Here is a 13737-nt window from a genome sequence, read left to right on the forward strand (position 1 = left end):
ATTGGTTTATCCAAACAAGGTCCCATGCGCCTATGCAAGGGCCGAGGGGTTTTCCGAGACGGCAGGACGCGGAAGAGGTCAACTGGCAACACGGACGATGAACAGTACACGGACCTGACTACCTGAGCCTGTCTTAAAACTTCTGAGGAATCCTGAGGCTTCGATTAATGCGTGCGTACGATCGAGGCAGAACCGCTATTAAAAGTTCTGCGCCAAGCTCTGCTGCGATGGCTCCTCCAGCGGCCCAGCGGAGAAATAAGATCTCAAGCTCTGTTGGGGTTGTGGGCTCGGCCGGTGGGCGGGCAATGGCCAGGCAACCATGCTCGAGGCCTCTCACAGCGGCCTTCAACTCACCCATCCTTGAGCTTCTCGCTGCCCTAGCGTCGAGAGGACAGGACGAGGACGAAGAAGGTTGAAGGCTTACTTGGCAGTCTGGCAATACGGATGCGAACCTACCTGAGCCCGCTTTAAAAACCCTGTAAAGAGTCTGAGGCTTCGGTTGCATAGGTACCCGTAGTACGATGCTGAAGCAGACCTGCGGCGGCCTTAAAGCTTACCTGTAAACCCCGAGGCTGGGATTGCGACGCTGCAAGTACGAGCAGATCAGCGGCCGTCGAGCACGATCCGAGATTTGGGGTACACGAATCCATCGCAGCGCCACTGATTGGCTCAATGAATACCAGGGCTTTACCAATAAATGTACAGCATCTGCGACGCATTCGTGCGACCATTCAAGCCATCTGCGGAAGGCTACAGTGGCGGCTGGCGCACGGTATCCTTGGGAGTGAGGGCGGCGTTTACGAAACTATTCATCATATTTATTGAGCCAATGCTCCATGTAAAAGGTGTACTGCACAGTTCCTTTTTTCCTTTTGGTAAATGGCAGCTCGCCCCCACCTGCTTGATAGTATGATACAGGGTGTCGTCGCTTAAATACACACTATGGATGGGCGGGCGACGGCCTGATGGTGATGGGGTTAGCATCTAAATGGCCAGAAGGTGAAAGAATCGACAAAAATGATTCTAAAAAGGAGGGATGAAAAAATAGAGAGAGAGAAAAGAGGAGAAATTACAGCTCTATGTGCAGCGGTTGAAGCAAAACAAAACAAAATCAATCAGCAAAACCTTCCGTTGCGCCTATGGAGCCGCCTCAATCTTCTCGACAGTTTCTAGTCTCGTCTTCCGTTTCCATCCTTTCATGGTGGCCACCAGGTTAACCAACCCGACTACCTGACTTTTGCTGTATTCCTGTAGAGTTCAGAGATGGCGGCTGCTTAAGTTAATTTGTCTCAAGTATAGCAATCACATGGTATCGATGGGGAGATGGAAGTTTTGCAGAGTTCTTACTGGATGAGACCGTGCCCAGTGAACGTACTCGGTCTCCGGCAAATAGTAGGCCTGTTTGATTGGCACAACAATTGTTAACAGCAATCCCCCTAGCCAAAATTTCACCAAGACAGGAACAAAATAAACACGAAGGGAGCAGTTGTTGGTGGAGGGCATAGAACTGCACATTGGTGAATGCTCTAGGCAATTAGAGCGTACCACCATTACCTCATACAGTACAAACAATGTTGTAAATAGCGGGCTATGAAGTTTAGCGGCAACCTTCTCTAAAAGCTGATATCAGGCTATAGCGAAAACTAAATCATTTAACGGAATGATAAAATAATTAATAATCACATATAAAATTGGTCTAACACCAAAAAATAAACTCTAACATATCTCAATAACTACCCAACGGTGCCCATGCTACGTTGTCTAGGGTCCACACTACGTTCATTTAGTTGTATCGGCTCTTTTGACTGCGTCGTTGAGCGAATGACACCACTAAAATCTACTAGCAACTTGACATTTAGCGCTGCTAAATCTCGCAAAAGCTACTTTTGCGGACATTTAGCACCGCTAAATCTCGTAAACCCCTTTAGCGGGCGTGGCGGACAAATGTTGCATAGCGTAGCGGTAGATCTCCTAAAAAGCTAATAGCGGGCTATAGCAAAGCTATAGCGGGCTATTTCCAACATTGAGTACAAACTATCTACTACTAATTCACTCTGCTTACCTTTATGAAAGTGTCCACAGTTTGCAGCTTCGGCCTTACATTTGCTGATACAATGTGCTGCAACCCATTAATTAGTACCTGAAAGAATATCAAAGCTCTCACTATGGATTCTTCCATGGCATTCACTTCATAAATACTCTCTCCATTCCAAATTATGGCATCTAGACATGGCATAATCTAGGTGCATAGCAAATGCTATGTATCTAGAAAAGCCAAAATAATTATAGTTTGGAACGGAGGGAGTCTGTAATAGATCTGAATCAAAAGAATAAAACCTGCAGGTCAAGCGACATCAATGCACGCCCTTCGTCAGTGCACCGTTTCACTCTAGAGAGACCTTCCACTAAGACTTCTGCTATGCTATCTATGCCATACTCCATCAACAGGTGTTGCAGCTGTGAAGCACACAAGTTAATTCACTTATCGTGTCAGTAAATTCATCATCAAATAATTCAAAAAAAAATGAAAGCTAAATATTATTTTCTAGATGGAGAAGTAGAAAAAACTCAATTATTCTATTAAGTTTGAACTTCTTAACACCATGATAGAAATAAGTAAAGTGAGGTCAACAAGAAAAGGGGAAGAAGAAAAACAAATAGAAGGAACTATCTGTTAATTTCTCACACTAACCTCCTTAGAAATTCCTCCATGGTCCAATCTTGTTTTGTAGTGTTTGAACTCACCTAATAACAAATCAACATATCTGCAAAACACAAACACCTAGTCAGTGGCGCAACTAAAAAAACCACACCAGTAATTGCAGTCTTTGCTCTTATTATGATAATAGCAATCAATTTCCTAAGCATCTTATACTAAGAATCAGGCACATCAAGTCCCTGTGGCCTGTATTACAGACATACATATTAGATCGCAGAATTTGCTATATATTATCACAACTTGCAATGCATTCAATTACTTCATACATAGGCTGAATACTTCAATTGTGAATTTGTTAGTACAGGGCCCAAACGTGCAATTTTGTCTGCAAGAAGTATAGCGATATATACACTAAACACCAGATGCCTACAAATTGATGGATGAAGAACAAATTCAATGATACATCCTACTAGCTGGTCTACTCAACTGCTGAAGGGAAATGACCACAAATCACCTTCCTGCAGTAATCATACAACAAAGGACATCAAGGCTGCCAACATTAGATTTACATGGTGAATTACTATAAAATTAATTTATAAATGATTATGAGGAGGTACCAGAGGAGGTTTTAAAGGAAGCATAACAACAGGAGCGGAAAAGGCCAAAACAGATACCAGAAAAAAAAGATCCAAATTGTTCATATTGAGAAGGCTTAAACATGAACATACCCATTGTGTTCTATTCCAAGCTCCTTTACCTCCCATTTAGCATTTGCAATCTTATCTGGATACCTGAAAACACATGCAGTACACATTCAATTGAGTATACATATGAGGTGATTCAAAACAATAATGCAGTGGCTGAGCAAGGTACATTGATATGACTCCTAACAGTATGTCAGCATCCATGATAATGCAAATCCCAAAAAAGAAAATTAAAAGGCAAAAGGGAAAAAGAGTGGAGACTGGATGATATAATATACCCATCAATATGCAAAAGCATCCGTGCACTCATTCTGTGAATGTGCTCAGTCAAATCTGGAACAGAATCCACCTACAACAAAGAAGGGTAAACTTTGAAATCATATTGCATCTTTGGATTTACAGACTGCCAAAGGGAGATCACCAGGATCCAAAAGGAAAAGGGAGTGCCGCAAAACGTCCCAAAAGTAAAGGAACGTACCAGTGTCCTATAGAACTCGTCAACAGAAGAAGTGTTATTTTTAGACAACACTGAGTGTAGATGGGATTTAGATCTGTTCAAAACTCGAGCAACCAATGATACTGTTTCGGCGGCTGAACATCTCTCCTGAAGAAAAAATAAGTTGACATGCACTTTTTAAAATGAGGACACTGAAACTAGGGAGTCATGTACAGGAGGAAACTATCTTTCCAAACAAGTGTAAAGAAAAAAAAGTATTCTGCCATACAAAATGCTATGCCTTCTTAAACACCTAACAAGCAGAAAGGTAACTTCAGAATCACAGATATTTTCAGTTCAGCCTGTTGAAGTCATCTAAAGAAGGTTCATTAACAGTGATGAACGCTCATTGGTTTCTACAAGTACAAGGAATAAAGGATATTATCATAAATAGCTTAAGAAAAATAAATAGTCAAAAAGGACCTAAAGTCTCATGCATACGTACGTCTCCCCAGGTATCCATCTAGATTCGTTCCCTTGTCAGTATGTTACCTACATGGTACACACACCATGAAGAAATTTATTATAATCTACTTTTGCCATCCACTCTCCGCCGCTCTCTTATTCTAGACATATGAGGTATATAATCGAATTTGCAAGTCCATGAGTAACTTCCAAAGGCTAGACACCCACCAACCCCTTCGACATTGCATTACAACTTGGCATGCAATATTTGTCTCCAAACAATCATGGTAAGCTAGTACTGTCAATCTGTCATATCATCACTTCAGCTGTGGCGGCAAGGAAGGCACACCATAGAAATACGAAGAATTGTCTCACAGAAATGTGCAAAATGTATTGCCTAAAAGTTGCACAGCTACCAGATTTTGTTGACTTGTACACCTATTTTGGAACAGTTAAAATTATAAAGACAATAAAATAATATTTGACAAGTTGCTAATACTATTGAGAAAATAGTGAGAACAGATGAATCATGTAAGAGCACATGGTACATCTTCGATTTTAGAGACCACAGGAATTGGCGAACTTGACGTTTAATGAGGCAAGCTCAAGTCAGATAAGCAAAGACAATTTCACTTTTGTCTATGACAGGCATGGTAAATATCACAAATCAGTTCCACATAGAAGAGAATATGTTAAATCTGCAAACGAGTTGGGATTAAAATGATTATGTAAGCATAATAATTAAAAACGGGCACTTACCTTTAATCCATAGGAAGTGAACATTGAACTGGGAGGCGCAGTAGGCATCACATCCATTTGACCAAAAGTTGAATTCATTGACAAAGGGGATGAAGGTGAATATGAAACATTCTGTGGTTTTGTCCACTGATCAGAGTCTTGTGAAATTTTTGATAAAGCGGCTTTAAGCCGAGCTGAATACAGCACAGCCATTAATAAGGGAAATTAAAAAGGTCATCATGTATATATAAGCAGTGATAGTCAAGAAATGTGTCCATGAGAACTTTTTGTCTAACTCTAAATTCTTACATGATTGATGATCTGGTAAAGGCTTGCTGCTTTGACTCCTGTCTTGGTGCCCAAATGTCTCATATATGTAATGATAAAAGATGCCAAACAGTTGGGAGATACCCTGAAAATTTTGTCGAGCATGAATAGAGATATCCCACAAACTTCTTCCACTTGCAGACTTGCAGTTGGCTACATGGCAAACGTACTGATGCTGAATGACATAACTAACCTTAAAAAGCTCAATATTGACAATGTCCAGCTTTTGCATTAGCCTGGCGTATTTGTCCATCATCCTGTTTCCAGTGGCAATTTAGCTTCGGAAGTGATGCATAGAAACATTCTTAAGTTAACAAAAGCATTTAATACCTTAGTAGAGAAAGTGACGAGCCTGTCTGCGATGAAATGTCTCCATCTTTCCAATGTGAAGAATTGCCTTTTACAATTTTCGTTTTCGGTATCCTACTAGGCAACTGACTATCTTCATCAATGAAATCCGCTAGAAGGTCTTCATTCTCTTCATCCAGAGATGGATTATTTCCATTGCCATGATTATTGTTAACTGATGAGTTGAAAAGCATATTGGACTTTGGGGATTCGGCAGAGCCATTTTCTATCTTAATAGAAAATGGATTTTCAATCTTAAGCCAAGAAGCAAATCCGAGCCCTTGCTTCCCTGAATTGGCTGTAGTTGAACTCCCATGGAAAGAATTTATTGGCAACTTGGAACTTCTACTGGTAGGAGAGCACAGTGCAGCACCATCACCAGTTAGGCCAGCTAAACTAATTATCTGTGAAGCTTCAGCAGACATTATTGTCCAAGATTCCTTTTCCAGTACCATCTTAAGCGCCTGCCAGAAGAATGACAAAACACGGTAAGTTAAAAACATTAATGCAAAAGACACAGAATGACTCACTGCATAGAGAACACTAACAGTTTGCAATTTCCATCTTTGCACTTAGTCCAAAAGGTCTAGAATAAAACACAGTACTGACTAGAGGAACACATGCATTACTAGAAAATAGGCATTGCCTTTTATTTTCCTATTTTTAGACAGAACTACATTCAAATGCTATTATTTATGTATTTTCTAACAGATTATAATATGGATATGATAAAGTACATATCAATTGCAAACAATTCAAATGCGACTGCAGTGACTTAAGGTGCGCAGCAACTGCAAACTGATTTTGTGCAAATATAAGCACACATGCACAGAATCAACTACAATAAATGGACTGCATATGCACCTGATGCCCAGAATCAACTACAACATATGAATCCTGCAATGCCAATGGAAGAAATAAGAGGTCCGAAAATGTTCCTAAAGACTACAAATGCCTCATGCACTGCATATGCTTTAAGTTATGACTACAGTTACACTAATGCTTAAGTTGAATACAAGTTATTTGACGTACATATATATTTTGCCGGTGAAAAGACAATACGTAGTTCAAACAGACAGTCTTCAACTTCTGGCGGAACTCACTAGCTTCAAACCCACAAAATGCTTCGCCAGCCAAAATGAAAATGGCGAGATCTTCATAGTTCTTCAGGAATTGGTATATACTAGTTGAACAAACAGCCGAACTAGATAGTAAAACAGATAAGCGACTTGTTGCCAGCTGCCAAAGATTTCTTCGTCCTCTTTGAAATGTTTGTGCAACAAGTTTTGTAGCATCTGTCCTCAGCTGATAGAATGGAGAACCCGTTCCTGATGTACTAGCATCAGGATTGTTGACCTCGGATGATGATGCTCTGTTATTTTTTTCAGCTACAGAACCATCCTGAATGACTGCTGCACTTGAATGACCCCTTCCTGAATCGACTAAAGTTTCACCACTATCCTGAGATGTGCCATTCTTGTCTGCTAGATCTGGGCCCTCGGACTCAATATTCTGAAGAGGAAACAAATAAATCATGAATAAGAGCAACAACAACCTGGTATTTAAAATTAGAATAAGCATATATTGCATCAGATCCACATGTATATAGATTATTGGATCTGAAGATATGTGCAATTACCTTAAATTTATGTCATACTGAAAACAGGAAAATATTAATCATATATTCAATACATATTTCAACAAAAAAATATATAGAACAGTTGCCAAGCTCCAACTCCACATATAGAAGACAGTTTAAAAGTGATAGCATTTGACATCAAAATATGTCATTTTAGGATTCCTAGCGGTCAAACTTTTCAAGCTTTGACCATCAATACATAAAGAATTACGTAGTTTGATTAAGTAAGATGGGTGTTGCTAGAACCATAATGAAAAGTACTTAATAATTTCTAATCATTTTTGTTATACTTTTCGAACAAATTGCTAGTCAAAATGTCACCTTGTACACCATGTGGATGTCCTAAGCATCATATATTTTGAATCAGAGGGATAAAAGAAGGTTTAATCAGCTGTAAGCGTCTGATTGGTATAAATCTATCTCATCTTCTTTTGGCTTTCCGATGTGACTACATAGTCTATGTGTTCAGTGAGGCAAAAACATAAATTTTCTAGTTTCTCATATTGGTTTACTTTGAAGTGCTGAGCCTTGGCAGCATTTGCCACTCAGCCCATAACTGTTAATCAGAGATATATGGTGAAGACTTCAACAATAAAAGTGAAGGCAAAACAATAAATGTTACCTTATATCCTGGGGAAAAGCTCATAATAGCATAATATGAGCGCATCAATGAAAATAAGCTCTCAAGGGTTCTCAACAAGCAGGGGCGAAGTTTGGGCTCAGGAACTTGAACACAAAGATCACTATATGTAAACCTGCGGGGGGGAAAAAGTTTGGTTAAGTGAGTGCTTGGAGAAACCTGAAATACTGTTTGGTTCTGTAAGGCAGGGTGGTTTATCTGTAGAATGCCCCTCAACACCCCCCCCCCCCCACCCCAAAACAGGAAGGCCTTATGTATGTTTTTTCAAAAACTGGGGTGCATCACAGGATCTCTTCCTGACCTGTTTCTAGTGTCTATTCCAAACTTTTCGAATCTTTGGCCAAAATACAACCAAACTAAATCATTGGGGGCCCAAAAATAATTTGCCACACAGACAAAAAAGAAGTGGGTCCACCACTGATAAATTCAACTATGAAGCTGTCTCACAAAGTACTAATCATATCTGTATTCCATGCAACATCCAAATCATTATAATTCTATTTAAGCTTAAAATGCAGCCAAAAGGACAAATACAAGGGGCTGAATACGGACCTATTTTTCTGCGTATTATTTCCAACCTCCTGCAATTACTTCACAATTAGAAAACTGAACATAACATATTGAGACATTGGTATGGGCAATCATAAGATTAGTAAAACAAGATGGAGCACGCTGATAAAGCAAATTTAATACCTCTTCCAACATTTCTTTCAGGACACAATGTGTCCGAGAGAGTACTTCCTGCAAGAAGAAACTCTGCATCTTTTCAGCCATGCCACTGACATCACCCATCAGTGCGTATGCATCAACAGCCTATATCCATAAATAATGTTATTCTAGCAAACTAGAAAAAGAATAATTACCATGTCAATTCAAGAACCCATGAAAAACAATCTTGTGGACACGCACAGTTAGATAGCTTTCTTCATTGAAAATCTGACAAACGCCAAGTAAATGGGTGTCCAACTTTTGGATCGTTCGAGCTAACCATGCCTGCAATGTAGTCAGAGCAGAAATATCATCACAAGGATAAACATGCATCAGATCAACAGAAATGAACAATGTAGATAACTCGCTTAAATTTGAAGGTGCGGAAGTTTTTTCCCTGTTTGAATATCTACATCTATACTACTGTACAAAAAATGAATTGGCGGTGCTGGTGTGTCTTCCATCCCACCACTCCAACAGGCAGGACCAGGCAGTCAGCATTTTTCTCATGCTTGTCATTCCCCATTACATAGCTACCATGACCTCTTGTTTACCCTTCCGATGGGACGATGTAGTGGTAGCCTGGGCTAACAGATGCCGTCTCTGAAGAAATTGAGATGACTGGAGCGATGAAGAGGGCGAGGGAAATTGATTTTTCTTCCACTGGTGCGAGATTGGCCAGCGTGAGGGGTCTATGGAGGCAGCAACGCTACCTGAGCAGGAGAAGAAGTAGCAAGAACAAGGAAGAGGAGGCAGCACTGTGTCATTGTGACTTGTGAGGAGAACTGGAGCAGGGGGACAAGTGTACCAGATGGGCCAGGAAATGCGGCCTGTTCTAATTTTCTTTCTTTTCTGTTCATTTTTTGTTTTTTGAGCCTGTGATAGACCAATGGATATTTTGTTTCTATTTAACATGAATCTCTCCCAGACTTGCACAAAAGCTGCTTAAAAAGTAATGGCACAAAGCTTTTCACATTTGTCAAAAAATAAAAATTCCCACGATATAACTTGCGTGGAACTAGGCCTGGATGCTATCTAATTGCAACTGGATAACATTAGCTACCTTATCTCTTATTTAACACCTATGCAATAAATGACCATATAGAGCAGGAGAACCAAAGATATTGATAAAAGTAATTTAGGTAGTTATACATGATTTATGACCTTACTGTGTTCATACACGCTATGACATAATGGATGTTTCTATTACCATAGCAATGCACTGATAAACAACTAGCTAATGGTAAGCATACGGCGTATTGGATGTTCCGTGGCAAAGCACGGGCAGTTAACTAGTACCAACAGAAATTCGGATAGACTTAAGACAACCGACACTTTTGAAATTGAAGGAGATAAACTGGTTATAGGAGGTGAGCATAGAAAAGGATAACTACCTCGATCCATCGTCCCATTTCTTGTACAGCAGAAAGGCCTGAATAATTCTCCAAAATTTGCAAATACTCGGGCAATAATTGGAATGCCTGCAAACATCAGTAAGATATCATTAGAAACCTAACATAATTATCGCTTGTTCAGGCCAAAAGCAACAAACCTATATTCCTAGATATGATTTATGAGTTTGAAATATCATGGTAAGATTAAAATCAACGGCTGCTTGTATCACCTTAGAATAAAGAAGTATAATAATGAAGCGAGGGAAAAATAACAATAGCCAATTAAGCTCACCTGGAAGTAATTTTCTTTATCAACAAAAGTTTCAAGTTCCATCTGCATGTCTAGTGCATGACGAAGCTCTGTAAGAACAGGAAGAACATCCTGCATTATGCAAAAACTAAACCTTTTTATTTACTCCAATTCAATGTGCCTAGAAGTAGTGATACTGGAAGAGAAGAACATTTAAATTTATTGTGTCACTAGGTCATGGTCTATAAGGAAGGGTTTAGGAACAGCCACAAAGCTTTCAAGTAGATGCTGCAAAATAATAATATATAAGAGCAAGCACCTACCAGCAAAGCTTGTTTCTTCTTTGATTTTACATTGACAACCAGATCCCTTGACACTTCATTCTTTGAAGAGGTTATATGCCTTCGTCCATTCTGAAACATTGATCCAATTGTAAGGCCTAGAGCCCAAGATATCCAAAGGTACCAAACAAGCCAGAAAGGACAAGTTTCACAAGATATTACCATGCATATAACATTTGCAACCTTTAAGTCTTGTTCTAGTTCCATCACTAATTGCATCCCCTTCACTGGCCAAAACTAAATATCAGTAATCTGAAATGTCCTTAAAAGGAAGTCATCAAAGGTCACATTTTAGTGGCATAACTGGGGCAAAAGTAGCAATAGATATCTTCATTATTTCACAGCTAAAGGGAATTAAAGTTTGAACGTGTAGAAGGAGCTAGAAATAAAAAAAGGAAAAATCATGGAATTCAAAACTATCATATCCTATGCAGAGAAAAAGATAACCAAAAATTAAACCTCTTATATAGTCTGGTGGGAGACATACCCATTTCTTCATGGTGGCCCATAACATGATGTGACAATCGTTCTGCAATCTTATCAAGTTGTGCTAATCTCAAAGTAGACTGCAAAGAGGAAAACTACGTTAGCAAAACAGAGCACATTGATTTGGTTAAGAAGCGCGTGCTCATGCAGGTGGAACAAGACGTTTGTTACCAATTATGGTTATTTTTTATAACTAGAATGCTTCTAAAAGGCAAAAGGGGATCGGTTCTTCTACAGAGTTCATAGCTCCCATTGCTGAAACCGTCACCAAGCCGTTACACACATAGCTGTGTGGACTTATGCATGCACACGTCACTCAACAGTATGGTACATACAGGTTTTCTCAGCATGTGCTTCGTTAATAATGCCTTACATGAAGAACATAAGCTTCGCCCACTAACCTGCGTATCAAAATAGGTGGCATCACCACCTTCTTCTGGAATACTTTGCAGAATGTACTTTATTGGATCGAACTCCTGCAAATGATCCAAATTTCAAACTCAAAACACACAGGTCCTAGCAGGCGCAGAAAATTACATCCATGCAAATGCAGCACCCACCTCCTCATAAAACACCTCCTCGAGCTCCTCCACGGGCTCCCCCTGTGGGTTGCTCCCGTATATGGAGACCAAGTCCTCCGAATTGGATGGAAGGTTGATCCTCTCATGTGGTGGCAACCCCGCGATCGCACGTGCAGCAGCTGCCGCCGCCGCAGCTCGTTCTGGAACCTACATAAGGTTCAACACAAATGTGAGCAACCTCTACCTCATTGATCCGACGCAGTGCGAGAGAGGGCGTCAAGGACCTCGGGGCGAGGAGGGGGCGCGGCGGGGATCGGGGGGATGAGGCCAAGGGAGCGAGCAGAGCGGACGGAGCTGAGGAGCTTCTCGCCGACGCGGGAGAGGTCCATGCCGCCGCCCTGGATCAGGAGCAGGGGCAGGAAGACGAGCGGGCTGGGCCCGAACTCGAACAGCTGGTCGCCGCCGCCGCCGAAGAGGGGTGACGACGAGGAGGAAGAGGAGGCTGAGGGGTTAGTGGATGGCGGCGGCGCGTCGCGTCGCATCTCAGCAGCGCCGCCGGCCGCCGCCGGGGACCATGAGAGGGAGCGCCGGCGGCGGCTCCCAGATCCGGGCGGTGGTTAGGGTAGGCGCGCGCCGGCGGTGTCGCCGTTCGGCTGGATCGCGCGGGGGAGAGGATGACTGGACAAGGTGGTTGGTCGCTTTGGGTCTGGGAATTCGCGGGCGATGTGCAATAAAGCGGAGAGAAGACTGGAAGAGAAGAGCGGTGAGGTCAGGTAGCACGGGGGCCCGGGCCAAGGAAGGGGATGACCAGTCCGTCCCTCGCTCTCGCGAGGGAGTGATGACTTGTCTCGTGCTGTTTTTCCTTTTTTGAGTTTCCAAATGCCAATGAGTGTGTTTTCCCCCATCAAATGTTATCTCATGTGCAATTTCCATCAATAAGATATGGTTATTTGTTTTTAAAAGAGAACCTGTTCCAAGGCATTTCTAATAGCATATGCTAGCAACTTTTTTAATAGGGGAAAACATCGTATATAATGTTTAAAACACATAATGGTCCATCATTATTGACCATACGTAAAATAAATGACCATACATGAGATGGGAAGAACTTCATGGATATTGACTATACATTGGCATGCTTTCACAAGCTCCCAATTTCTATCATCAGTGCACTGCAAGAGAGGCTAAAATCGGAACCAATATGTCCGTCTGAAAAGAACTTGCAAAAACAAATTGTTCGCATTTATTAAAATACAGTTTCATTCTTTACGAACCATATTGCCCAACACATAAAATATGATTTTGATTTTTGGATTTAGACCAACCATTAAATAAATCAATGGTAGCTTGCGGTGGTGAAATCTCAAACATAATATACTACATGGCATAATAATTTTGGCGTAATGACATTCGAAAAACAAATGTTGGATGGTTTCTAGTTTGCCACAAAAGCAACAAGTTTTACTTCCATTCCAATTTATCTTAATAAATTATCTTTCATTAATATCACTCCCCTTTTATGATACCACAAGAAAATCTCTATTTTGATAGGAATCTTCTTAGGTCAAATTTCTTGTGTAACTTTAATATTGTTATTGACTAGGCGTTTATAGTAACACTTTGATCATATTACCCCTCCTCTCATAAATACTTGATACTTCGATCAAAATATAGTCGGGCTTTTAAAGCCTTGGATATCAGTCAAAATATGGCCGAGCTTTTAAAGCTTTGATATCTGTAGCTTTTAAAAAGTTTAGTTTGGAAACACAAAAATCCATGTGCATACTTTTTCTTCAACTATACTTTCATTACTTATACTTACTAGATTATATCTATATTCGAATGAGAAAAAAACAGCGGTTGAAGTTAAAACTCGGAGACCATGAAATTGTCTTAAGTATTTTTTTACTGGACGGAGTATCTCCTAACTCCCGGTGTGTGTTTTTAGTAGCTAACTCCTAGTGCCGATGTCATGTGATAAGGCGATATGCACATTCTACATCTTATATGAAAGAACCATACTTTTTGTAAGCATATGTCTCATCATCAGGCAACCCCCCATCAGCTTTGGTTAAGAGTTT

The 13737-nt window shown here is 40.6% G+C and overlaps 1 protein-coding gene across 1 annotated transcript; it reads right to left on the bottom strand.

The window, feature by feature from the left end:
• Positions 1-796: 796 nt before the first annotated feature.
• LOC112875075 (syndetin) lies at positions 797-12440 on the bottom strand. The gene is made up of 25 exons (XM_025938768.1): positions 11941-12440; positions 11696-11863; positions 11537-11611; positions 11137-11215; positions 10812-10876; positions 10632-10721; positions 10351-10440; positions 10059-10145; positions 8866-8949; positions 8650-8769; positions 8509-8537; positions 7939-8071; positions 6710-7189; positions 5660-6141; positions 5523-5586; positions 5312-5414; positions 5024-5196; positions 3842-3967; positions 3642-3712; positions 3388-3450; positions 2693-2765; positions 2338-2457; positions 2063-2140; positions 1348-1398; positions 797-1248 (listed from the first exon to the last, which is right to left on the bottom strand). The coding sequence occupies exons 1-25, from the start codon at positions 12196-12198 to the stop codon at positions 1138-1140; spliced, it is 3273 nt and encodes a 1090-aa protein (XP_025794553.1). The 5' UTR covers positions 12199-12440; the 3' UTR covers positions 797-1137.
• Positions 12441-13737: the final 1297 nt, after the last annotated feature.

This window comes from Panicum hallii, chromosome 9 (genome assembly GCF_002211085.1).
Source record: "Panicum hallii strain FIL2 chromosome 9, PHallii_v3.1, whole genome shotgun sequence".
Taxonomy (NCBI): Eukaryota; Viridiplantae; Streptophyta; class Magnoliopsida; order Poales; family Poaceae; genus Panicum; species Panicum hallii.